The following is a 12757-nucleotide window of genomic DNA, read 5'->3' as shown; positions in this document are numbered from 1 at the left end:
AAGGAAAAGAAAACTGCAGGGCGACTGGATTAATTGGGTTGTTTTTCAAAGAGCCACCATGAGCATGATGGGCATAATGGCCTCCCTCTTTGCTCTGTGAGCCTCGTAGGCATTTAAAGTGAGTGGTCATGACCTGGAATCTGCTTCCACTCGAGGGTAAGAGAAGCGGGGATAATTGGGTGGACAAATAAACCTATAGGTACGTGAGGATGGAACGGGGCAATGGAACTAACTGATTCACTCTGGAGAGCTGGCATGCAATTGATGGGCCGAATGCATAATTCTATGATCTAAAGAGAGCAATTTCATCTACTCCAGTCTCTCCAACTAACTGAAGTCCCTCACCCCTGGTGCCGTTCTCATAAATCCTGTCTCCAGCCTCTCAAAGAATTCACATCTTTCCTTTAATGTATGGTCCATATGTAGGGTTCCATTATAGAGGGATAGAATTGAAAAGCAAGGAGTTTCTGTTCAACTTGTTTGGTTAGACTAACTGGGAGTACTGTCAACATTAGTGATCTCCATTTAGAAAAAGAACAATACCAGAACCGAAAGCATTTTCTTCACTGACACTTTTCAGAAAAAAAGAGAGAAGACTGAAGGGTGACCTGGTGGGAGCCTTTAAGATTATGAAGGGATTCAATAATCCAATAGGGATTTCATGACAAACCTCTTTACCCAGTGAGTGGTGAGAATGTGGAACTTGCTCCCACAGCGAGTGGTGGAGGTGAAAAACATGAAGACATTTAAGCAGAGGTTAGATACATACACGAGGGAGATAGGAATAGAAAGATATGCTGATGGAGGGAGATGAAGCGGAGACTCATGTGGAGCATAAATACTGACATAGACCAATTGAGTCGACTGGCCTGGCCCCGTGCTGTAGACTCAATGGAACAGAGACAAATGTATTTATTTGTGATCTATCTGTAGTGGTAGGAAAAACACTATTTACTATTTAGGATATAATGAATGTACTTAATCAGCTTTGTGGCTCATTTCAGTGGGAATGTGCACTCCCAGGCTCAAAGAGCATCAGCTCACTGGAAGCAAAGCCGTGAGACCAGCCAGCCCAGCGGAAAGAAGCCCTCTGACCCTCCTACTTCACCAACAGTCAGAATGAACATGGTTCAGTCCTGGATGTGATTAACAACAGCAATAACAGCGGAATCCCTGCAATCATCTGTGAACTCGCTGGTGTCTCATCAAGCTGGATGACTGAGTGAATCCCTTCCCACAAGCGGAGCAGGTGAATGGCCTCTCCTCAGCATGCACTTGCTGGTGCTTCAGCAGGGTGGATGAAAGTCTGAATCTCTTCGCGCAGTTACAGCAGGTGAACGGCCTCTCCCCAGTGTGAATTCGCTGGTGCATCAGCAGGTGGGATGAATCACTGAATCCCTTCCCACACTCAGAGCAGGTGAATGGTCTCTCCCCGGTGTGAACTCGCTGATGTGCCTGCAGGGCGGTTGACTGAGTGAATCCCTTCCCACACTTGGAGCAGGTGAACGGCCTCTCCCCAGTGTGAACTCGCTGGTGTCTCCGCAGGGTGGATAAATGAGTGAATCCCTTCCTACACTTGGAGCAGGTGAACGGCCTCTCCCCTGTGTGAACTCGCCAGTGGGTCAGCAAGTTAGTTGACTGATTGAATCCCTTCCCACACTCAGAGCAAGTGAAAGGTCTCTCCCCGGTATGAAGTCGCTGGTGTGTCAGTAGGCTGGATGACTGAGTGAATCCTTTCCCACAGTCAGAGCAGGTGAAAGGCCTCTCCCCAGTGTGAACTCGCTGGTGTGTCAGCAGGCTGGATAACTGAATAAATGCCTTCCCACAGTCAGAGCAGGTGAACGGCCTCTGCCCAGTGTGAACTCGCTGGTGTATCCACAGGGCGGATGACTGAGTGAATTCCTTCCCACACTCGGAGCAGGTGAATGGCCGCTCCCCAGTGTGAAGTCGCTGGTGTGTCAGCAGGCTGGATAACTGAGTAAATGCCTTCCCACAATCAGAGCAGGTGAACGGCCTCTGCCCAGTATGAACTCGCTGGTGTCTCTGCAGGGAAGATGACTGAGTGAATCCCTTCCCACACTCAGAGCAGGTGAATGGTCTCTTCCCGGTGTGAATTCGCTGGTGTATCTGCAGGTTGCCTGAGAGAGTGAATCCTTTCCCACAAACAGGGCAGGTGAATGGTCTCTCCCTGGTGTGACTGCGTCGATGATTTTCCAGTGCAGATGGGTTCTGGAATCCCTTCCCACAGTCCCTACACTTCCATGGTTTCCCCATTGTGTGGGTGTCCTTGTGTCTCTCCAGTTTCAACAATCAGTTGAAAACACTTCTACAAACAGAACACATGTACAGTCTCTCCCTGCTGTTAATGGTCTCATGTTTTTGTCAAGCTGTGTAACCTGTTAAAGCTTTCTCCACAGTCAATGCACTGGAACACTCTCACTTGGGCCTGTGTGTCTCGGTGCTTTTCCAGTCACACTGATGTTAAAAACCTTTTGAAGCAGACAAAACAGACAAACAGTTCTCCTTCTAGATTCAAAGGCCGATGATACTCACATCGTGATGAACCGAGTGACTGCTGACGTGACGTTTGGTTTGAGATTTCAATTTGCAAATCCTCCCCCTCTAATGTCCTGTAAAAGGAGTTTACAAAAGTCATTGCTGTCAGTACAGGGGAGAAATTCAGAACAAACAATTGTAATTTTGATCGAACATTCTTTCCTCTTTCATTCCCCAAAATCTCTGAATCTCCATCCCGCACACTTTCCCTACATTCTCATTCTGCTGTACCGACTATACACCCTCCCAATTTTCCTAAAGGTGCCGATTCAAGCTGATCGACAGATTCATGTTCACCGCTTCCTGTCCTGGAAACGGAGATTATAAGAAATGGGAACAGCAGTAGGCCATTCATACCATCAAGCCTGCTCCGCCATTCAATAAGATCATGTTTGATCTGATGTGGCCTTAACTGCACTTTCCTGCCTGTCCACCATAATCATTGACTCACTTGTTGATCAAAAATCTGTCTAACTCGGCCTTGAATATATTCAATGACCCGGCCTCCACTGCTCTCTGTGGAAGAGAATTCCAAAGGCTAACGCTCCTCTGAGAGAATAAATTCCTCCCCATCTCCATCTTAAATAGGAGACCCCTTTTTTAAACTGTGTCCCCTTGTTCTAGATTTCCCCATGAGAGGGAACATTCTCCCAGCACCTACTCTGTCCAGCTTCCTCAGAATGCCATTTGTTTCAAAAAGATCACCTCTCATTCTTCTAAACTCCAATGAGTTAAGGCTCAACCTGCTCAGCATTTCTCAGATGACAATCTTTCATCCCAGGAATCAGCCTAGTGAACCTTCTACAAATGGCTTCCAAGCCAGTATATCCCTCCTTAAGGAAGGAATCCAAAACTGTGCAGAATACTCAATGTGTGGCCTCAACAATGCCCTGTGCAGCTATAGTAAGACTTCCTAAAAAATTTCTTTATGTGCAGTGGACCGGACCTGGAATAGGGATAAATGGAGCTTCTAGCAAGTGTAAGTGAGCCACATTGTGAGCCCAACTGATAATCTTTTATTGGGCCTGGGCCTCAGCCGGGAAAATTTGTCTAGGCATTGTGCCTTTTCAATTGAACAAAAGCTACATGGACAACTATTCCTTGTCATTTCCCCCAGTGGCATCTCTCAACCAACTGGATTTGATTCGGATTTTCTGAATTTAAATAAAAGCTAGCCATGATTGTTCCCTGGTGCATACCCCAAAGCAACAACTTGACCTGAGTACACTTGCAAAACAATCCACTCACTGTTTTACAATATGAATTATTGTTCCCTTTGAAATTTGACATTCTCACATCTATTTTGATGCGTGCAAATGAAAAGCTTCGACAGATTCTCTCTTTTTACAGCAATACTCAATGTCTATATTACTGTACTTTCTCATTAAATACCGGCCAACTACTGGGCAAACCACCCCTTTCATTGAGAGAACTGGGGCAACCTTTCCAGAGTCTGCACCCTCCCAGGATTAACTTCATTTCCTTCAGTTCCTGCAAGTCAACAATTTAAGACCAGAATTAGATTAGAAAGGGAGAAACACTGATTTCCTCACAGATGTTGCCCAGAGGAGGAAGTTTCAGTCTGAAGCTCATTGTCCAACTTCCGCATTGTGATGTCCACAATGGAACCCTGCCTGAATCAGCCAATTAGGAATCACTCTGCTCCGCGGTGACGTGCTGGGGTTCCAGGCGGCAGGGCAGGCCAGGCGCGCGGACACGAGAGCCCCACCCCCACCCCCACCCCCACCCATTGTTCCCCTTCCTCCTGCACCTTCTCGAGCCAAGGTTTCCAGGCAACCGGCTGGCGGCTCCGGCCAGAGCGAGAAGCCGCGGAGCGAACCCCCACGGCCATGGCTGCTGTCTACGGCGGCCCAAAAGGAGATCGAGAACAAAAACAGAATTACCTGGAAAAACTCAGCAGGTCTGGCAGCATCGGTGGAAAGATAAAAACAAAAAGCTACTGAGAGCGGCTGCTCGTGGCAGCCGCACTGCGCCTGCTCCGGACAATACGGTCAGCAGCGCTTTCTGCGCCTGCGCGCTGGGCTGCCAGCTGAGGGAGTGGGGGGAGGGGAGTTTACTATGCATCTTCCCCTCATTTTCTCCAGAGTTTGGTTTTAAACAGCACAGCGTTTGTTATTAACTTCACACAGACACTTAACCTTCCTCCTCTGTCCAACATCTGTGAATAAAACACTATCTTTCCCTCCCCTGGGAAGTACAGAGAGTTGTGGGACTCTGTAACTGGAATTAGTGCCAAATATGCTGAGGGGTGAAATGCTGGTGATTTTGTGGAGCCTGTTTTTTATTGTATAAACTGTTTAAAGTCAAATTTATCCTATCTATTCAAATAATATTTGTCTTTTAATGCATGCTTCATTTTTGTTGATTTTAGTTTGATTGTTACAGTATAAGTTTTAAAAGTTAACCTTGTCCTTCGATTTATTCCGTTGAGGATTGTCTGGGAATTTGTTTCTTTTAAGGGGATTGTAACAACATAGATATGTCTAGTGGTGTAATATTGTACAAATTAGATATATTATTTATGCTTCTGTAATAAAGTACATTTATTATTATTTCTAGTCGTGTAATGTAGTACTGCAGCGATGTTATGACACAGCAGTTGGTAAAGGCTGAGTTGTTTAAATCCCAGATAGAAACTTGAACAAATGTCATAACCTATATTTTCAATTGGTATGTTTTGAGATGCAGCTCTGAATTCAGAAATAAAACCACAGTCTCAAAAGGTTTTTTTTAATCTAAACTAACATAAATGTTTATTAATTTAACAAGAAATTAAATACATAGAGATAAAAACAAAAAACTGCGGATGCTGGAAATTCAAAACAGAAACAGAAATACCTGGAAAAACTCAGCAGGTCTGGCAGCATCGGCAGAGAAGAGTACAGTTGACGTTTTGAGTCCTCATGACCCTTCAACAGAACTGTACAGAAACTTACAGAATACTGAAAGGCCTGGATAGAGTGGACGTGGGGAAGATGTTTCCATTAGTAGGAGAGACTAGGACCCGAGGGCACAGCCTCAGAGTAAAGGGAAGACCTTTTAGAACAGAGATGAGGAGAAACTTCTTTAGCCAGAGAGTGGTGAATCTGGAATTCATTGCCACAGAAGGCTGTGGAGGCCAGGTCATTGAGTGTATTTAAGACCGAGATAGATAGGTTCTTGGGTAGTAAGGGGATCAAAGGTTATGGGGTGAAGGCGGGAGAATGGGGTTGAGAAACTTAACAGCCATGATTGAATGGCGGAGCAAACTCGATGGGCCGAATGGCCTAATTTCTACTCCTAAGTCTTATGGTATTATGGGATCAGTGCTGTCACCTCAACCATTTACAACCTATACTAATGACGTGGTTGAATGGGCCGAGTGTATTGCAGCCACATTTGCTGACAATACAAAGATGGGTAGGAAATCAAATTGTGAGGAAACAAAGAGCTAGATTAAGTGAATGGGAAAACACTTGCAGATGGTGCATTATTTGGGAAAATGTGAGGGTTTTCACTTTGACAAGAAGAATAGAAAATCAGAAATTATTTAAGTAGAGAGAGACTGCAGAATGCTGTAGTACAGAGGGACCTTGGGGTCCTGGCACATAAATCTCAAAAAGTTAGCATGCAGGTACAGCAAGAAATTAGGAAGGTAACTGGAATGTTGGCATTTATTGCAAGAGGGTTGGAGTATAAAAGTAGGGAAGTTTTGCTACAGCTGTACTGGGCATTGGTGAAACCACACCTAGAGTACTGTGTACAGTTTTGGTCTCCTTACTTAAGGAGGGATATACCCAGCGTGTCCACTCTGAACCAGGTTTGCTGCTCCCTCTGTGTCCAGCACTGTCTGCATCCCAGGCATAAGGAAATGGAATTTCAAAAGAAGGAAGGAATTTGTCAGCATTTGAAAGACATTCACAGAGAATTGAAGGGCTCCTTGGATGGCAAGCTGTAACTAGTAGGGTGCCACAGGGTTCAGTCCTTGGGCCCCAACTATTTACAATCTATATTAATGATTTGGATTCAGGGATAGAAGGTACAATAGCTAACTTTGCAGATGACACCAAAAATAGGTGGGAAAGTAAGTTGCAATGAAGAAATAAAAAATTTACAAATGGATATGGACAGGTTAGGTGAATGGGCCAAAATTTGGCAGATGGAGTTGAATGTGGATAAGTGTGAGGTTATCCACTTTGGTCAGAAGAATAAAAAGTCGACTTATTATTTAAATGGAGAGAAACTTCAGAATGCTTCAGTGCAGAGGGATCTGGGTGTCCTCGTGCATGAATCGTTGAAAGCTAGTATGCAGGTACAGCAGGTAATAAGGAAGACAAATGGAATTTTGGCATTTATTGCTAAAGGAATAGAGTATAAAAATAGGGAAGTATTGTTGCAACTGTACAAGGCATTGGTGAGACCGCACCTGGAGTATTGTGCACAGTTTTGGTCCCCTTACTTGCGGAAGGATGTTGTTGCATTGGAGGCAGGTCAGAGGAGGTTCACTAGATTGATTCCAGAGATGCGGGGCTTGTCTTATGAGGAGAGATTGAGCAGTTTAGGCCTATACTCGCTAGAGTGTAGAAGGATGAGAGGAGATCTAATTGGGGTATATAAGATGCTAAAGGGGGTAGACAAAGTAGACATGAGCAGATGTTTCCCCTTGTGGGGCATTGTAGAACAAGAGGCCATAGTTTTAGGCTAAAGGGTGGTAGATTTAAATCAGAGATGAGGAGGAATTACTTTTCTCAAAGGGTCGTGAATCTGTGGAATTCACTACCTCAGAGTGCAGGGGATGCCGGGACACTGAATAAATTTAAGGAGGAGATAGACAGATTTTTAATTAGTAAAGAGTTGAAAGGTTATGGGGGGAGGGCGGGAAATTGGAGTTCAGGCCGAAATGAGATCAATTAAGATCGTATTGAATGGTGGGGCAGGCTCGAGAGGCTGAATTGCCTATTCCTGCTAAGAGTTGAGATCTTTCTTTATTCTTGGAGAGTTGGACATCAGACTGCCTCTTTTCAATATGGAGCTGCATTGTAGGGCTGGGACCACCTTTGAAGGAGCTGCCAATGAGTCCCACTCCCCTGCCCTTTCCCCACAGCCTTCATTAGAATCATAGAATGGTTACAGCATAGAAGGAGGTCATTCGGCCCATCACGTCCTTGCCCATGCCAGCTTTCCGAAAGAGCTACTCAGCCAGTCCCACTCCCCGGCCCTGCACATTTTTTCTGTTCAGATAATTATCCAATTCTGTTTGAAAGGCATGATTGAACCTTCCTCCACCACACTCTCAGTCAGTGCACTCCAGATTCTAACCACTCACTGCATAAACAGGGTTTTCCTCATGTCACCATTGCTTCTTTTTCAATTCATCTTTAACCCATGTCCTCTGGTCCTCAGCCCTTCTGCCACTAGGAATCGTTTCTCCCTGTCTACTCTGTCCAGATCCCTCATGATTTTGAGCATTTCTATCAAATCTCCTCTGAATCTTCTTTTCTCTAAACAGATCAGCCCCATCTTTTCCAATCTATCCTCATAACTGCAGTTTCTCATCCCTGGATCCATTCTCAATAATCTGTTCTGCATCCTCTTCAATACCTTCACATCCTTCCTAAAGTGTGGTATCCAGAATTGGACACAATACTCCAGTTGAGGTTGAACCAGTGTTTTGTTCTGATTTCTCATAACTTCCTTGTTATCTCAGAGAGTTGAACACCAGCCTTTCTCCTGTCGACATAGAGCTGCCTTATAGGGTTGTGATCACCTTTGAAAGAGCTGACAATTAGCCCACACTCCCCTGCCCTTTCCCCAGAGCCCTGCAGACTTTACCTTTTAACTGGAGATCTAACTCACTTTGGAAAGTTGTTATTGAATCTGCTCCTATCCCCTTTCAGGCAGAACGTCTCAGGTCATAACTTATTGAATAAAAAATGGTTCCTGATTTTTGCCAATTATTTGATGTGATGTGTTTAATTGTTGGTTTCCTGTTAAAGACATTTCCTGAGTGGATTTAAGGGAACACGCTCGTGATATCTCAGAGAGACCAAACACACGACGCGCTGTATATTTGAAACAAAGCTGATTTATTTGATGTATTAAAATAGTAAACACCAGCCACATTACAGAAGATTGGTGAAAAAAGAGACATGACTAAGCTTTTTGTCTTGCACTCATCAGGACAATTCACAATGTTCAGCACCACTCGTGACTCCTCAGATACTGAAACAGTCCATGTCCAAATGCAGCAAGACCTGGACAATATCCAGGTTTTGGCTGACAAATGGCAAGTAACATTCACGCCACACAAGTGTCAGGCAATGACCATCTCCAAAAATAGAGAATCCAACCATCGCCCACCGCTGTATCCCCCACTATCAACATCCTGGGGGTTACCATCTGCTAATTAGTTTAAATCTAAGCCCTCTAGTCATTGATATCTCTGTTAACAGAAATAAGTCCTTCCTATCCACTCTATCTGTGCCCCTCATAATTTTATACACCTCAGTTAAATCTCCCCTCAGCCTCCTCTGTTCCAAAGAAAACAACCCCAACCTTATCGTTAAAATTCGCCATTCCTGTCAATATCCTCATAAATCTCCTCCGTACCCTCTCTGGTGTGAACACATCCTTCCTGTAATGCACTGACCAGAACTGTACTCAGTAGTCCAGCTGTGGTCCAACTAGTTGTTTATTCAGCTCTAGTATAACCTCCCTGATCATATAATAAAAACAGAAAACGCTGGAAATACTCAGCAGCTCTGGCAGCATCTATGGAGAGAGAGGAGTTTCAGGTCTGTGATCTTTCATCAACCGAAAATGCTAGAAATATTCCCTGTTCTTGTATTCTATGTCTCAGTTAATAACAGAAAGTATCCTGTCTGCCTTTTTAAACACCTTATCTACCTCGCCTGTCCCCTTCAGGGATCTGTGGACATGCACTCCAATGTCCCTCTGTTCACCTACACTTCTCACCATCATACCAGTAATATTCTTTCCCTTTGCCATGTTTGCCCTCCCCAAATGTATTTATTACCTCACACTTCTCGAGGATGATCTCCATTTGCTACTTTTCTGCCCACCTGATCATTCTATTGACACCTTCCGACAGTCTACAGCTTTCTTTCTCACTGTTAATGACAAGGTTGAAAATGTCTTAATCATGTCCCCATGTTAAAGTCTAAAGCAGTGATATATACCACAGAAGCATGGAATCCTGTGCTGAGCCATCCAGAACTCCACTGGAAACAGCCTTGTGGTCCCAAAACCACCTCTTGACCATTCCCCTTTGCCTCCCGCTGCTCCAGCTGATGACACTTCCTGCACTTGTGATTGTCCAGCACAGAGATGCATCCTGATTTTCCCACATGGAACTGGATGCGCACTCTACAGGAATTAGATGCCCTGCCATGCCTTTATTTATCTGATTATTAACTCATTTAAACAAAATAAGCTAATCATTAAAATAAATAAAGATTCATCAGCTACCCACCAATCAGCTTCTTCCATTGTGCTAAAGTCACCTTATTTTTTTAGAGGGAATTAACAAAAATGTTTTTCTTAACTCTTATCATCTAAACACCTCAGAGTTTAATTTACTGAAAAAATCAGACTTCTTCACTGTTTCAACCCATTGTTAGTTAGCTTTATCATTATCCCCTAGATTTGATTAATTGAATACTGACTGCAATTCTATGATAAATTATCAATTTGTCTTTAGTTTTAGGCTAATTGATTACTTTATAGTTGATTAATGCAGTGACCAAGGCCATACTCAGTACTCTAGCTGTGCTCTAACAAGTGTTTTACACAATTCTAACATAATCTCCCTGCTCTTATATTCTAGGCCTCAGGCAAGAAAGTGTCCCAAATGCCTTCCTGACCACCTGATCTACCTGTCCAGCCACATTCAGGGATCTGTGGATGTGCACTCCGAGGTCTCTCTGTTCCTCTGTAGTTCTCAGCGTCATCCCTTTTATTTTCATTCCCTTCTCTTGTTTGCCCTCCCCAATTTCATTATCACACACTGCTCCAGATTGATTTACATTTACCAATTTTCTGCTCTGCTCATCTGACCAGTCCATTGATGTTTTCCTGCAGTCCACAGCTTTCTTCCTCATTGTCAACCACACCAGCAATGTTGACATCATCTGCAATCTTCTTGCTCATTGCCCCTACATTTAAGTCTAAATCATTGATATAAACTACAAATTGTGGAACCCCACTGAAAACTGAAAACAGGCATCCGGACATGATTCAGTCCTGCATGTGAATAAATGTAGCAATTACATCAGAATCCAACCCCTGCTGTCGCATATGAACTTGCTGGTGTCTCAGCAGGTTGTTTGACTGAGCGAATCTCTTCCCACACACGGAGCAGGTGAACGGCCTCTCCCCAGTATGAACTCGCTGGTGTGTCAGCAGATTCTGTTTACTTTTAAATCTCTTCTCACAGTCAGAACATTTAAAAGGTCTCTGATCAGTGTGAACAAGTTGATGTGTAGTGAGATGAGATGACTGAGTGAATCTTTTGCCACACTCAAGGCAAGTATATGGTCTCTCCCCAGTATGAACTCGCTGGTGTATCAGAAGGTCAGATGAATCAATGAATTCCTGTTCACATTCACTGCAGGTGAATGGCCTCTCCCCAGTGTGAACTCGATGGTGTCTCAGCAGGTGGGCTAACCGAGTGAATCCCTTCCCACAGATAGAGCAGATGAATGGCCTCTCCCCAGTGTGAGTGTGTTGGTGTTTCAGAAGATCCTTTCTGCTTTTAAATTTTTTCTCACAGTCAGGACAATTAAAAGGTCTCTGCTCGGTGTGAACAAATTGGTGTGTCAGAAGGTGGGATGAAGAAATGAATCTCTTCCCACACACGGAGCAGGTGAATGGCCTCTCGCCAGTGTGAATGTGTTCATGGTTCAGTAAATCCTTTTTACTTTTAAAGCTCTTCTCACAGTCAGAACATTTAAAAGGTCTCTTATCAGTGTGAACAAGTTGGTGTGTCAGGACGTGGGATGACTGAGTGAATCCTTTCCTACACACATTGCAGGTGAATGGCCTCTCCCCAGTGTGAGTGTGTTGGTGTGTCAGTAGATCCTTTCTGCTTATAAATCTCTTCTCACAGTCAGAACATTTAAACGGTCTCTCATCAGAGTGAGCACGATGGTGAGTCCGGAGGTTTGACAAAGCATTAAATCCCTTTCCACATTCAAGGCAGGTGAATGGCCTCTTGCCAGTATGAACATGCTGGTGTGTGTAGAGACTGGATGACTGAGTGAATCCCTTCCCACACACGGAGCAAGTGAACGGTCTCTCCCCAGTGTGACTGCGTCGACGAGTTTCCACCTCAGATGGGGAATTGAAACCCTTCCCACAGTCCCCACATTTCCATGGTTTCCCCATAGTGCGGGTGTCCTTGTGTCTCCCCAGGTTGGACGACCAGTTGAAGCCCAGCCCCACACCCACACACAACACGTGTACAGTCCCTTCCCGCTGTGAACAGTGTGATGTTTTTTCAGGCTGTGTAACTGGTTAAAGCTCTTTCCACAGTCAGTTCACTGGAAAACTCTCACTCGGGGTGTGTGTGTCTGTCTTCGTGCTTTTCCAGTCACACTGATGTTTGAAACATTTTCCCACAGATAGAACAGCCAAACATTTCTCCTTGCACATTCAAAGGCCAATGATATTCGGATCCTGATGAATCAAGTGACTCTGTCAGATCTTGATGTGATGTTTGGTTTGAATTTCCCATCTGCAAATCCAACCCTCCGAATACCCTGTAAATGAAGTTTAAATTGAAATACTCAAAATATGCAACAGACAAACAGGCCATTCTGTCCAACTGTTCTGCTAGTTTTATGCTTCTCCCCCCATTTCATGCAAATCATCTCAGCCTTTCAGCTTATCTTTCTAATCCCTTTTCTTCCATGTACTCATCTAGTCTCCTGTTGAAACTATCACAATTTTTCTCCCTCAGTGGTTTCCTGTGAGTTCCATATTCTCACCACTCTCTGAATGAAGACATTTCAAGTGGAAACATTGTCTCCATATCTACCCCGTCCAACCCATTGATCATTGTAAAGCCCTCTATCAGCTCCTCCCTCTCCCTTTTTCTAAAGAAAAAATGCCCCAACCCAAACCTTCCCAACACCTGTAATTTTTTTTTTGGTTTACAAAATTCATCAGTTGGCCCAGGATA

The 12757-nt window shown here is 44.2% G+C and overlaps 1 protein-coding gene across 1 annotated transcript in view; it reads right to left on the bottom strand.

Annotated features, from left to right (window-relative positions):
* Nucleotides 1–1127: 1127 nt before the first annotated feature.
* Nucleotides 1128–12757, bottom strand: part of LOC144673735 (uncharacterized) — a 41042-nt gene continuing 29412 nt past the window's right edge. The window contains exons 4-5 of the mRNA XM_078535438.1: nt 10873–12051; nt 1128–2277 (exon numbers count right to left, since the gene is read on the bottom strand). Of these exons, the coding sequence (XP_078391564.1) occupies nt 1180–2277; nt 10873–12051 (2277 nt within the window). The 3' untranslated portion in view covers nt 1128–1179. The remainder of the gene's footprint in view (nt 2278–10872; nt 12052–12757) is intronic.

This window comes from Cetorhinus maximus, unplaced genomic scaffold (genome assembly GCF_964194155.1).
Source record: "Cetorhinus maximus unplaced genomic scaffold, sCetMax3.hap1.1 HAP1_SCAFFOLD_456, whole genome shotgun sequence".
Taxonomy (NCBI): Eukaryota; Metazoa; Chordata; class Chondrichthyes; order Lamniformes; family Cetorhinidae; genus Cetorhinus; species Cetorhinus maximus.
The sequence above is the reverse complement of the archived record's forward strand: the minus strand, read 5'-3'. Positions and strand labels throughout refer to the sequence as shown.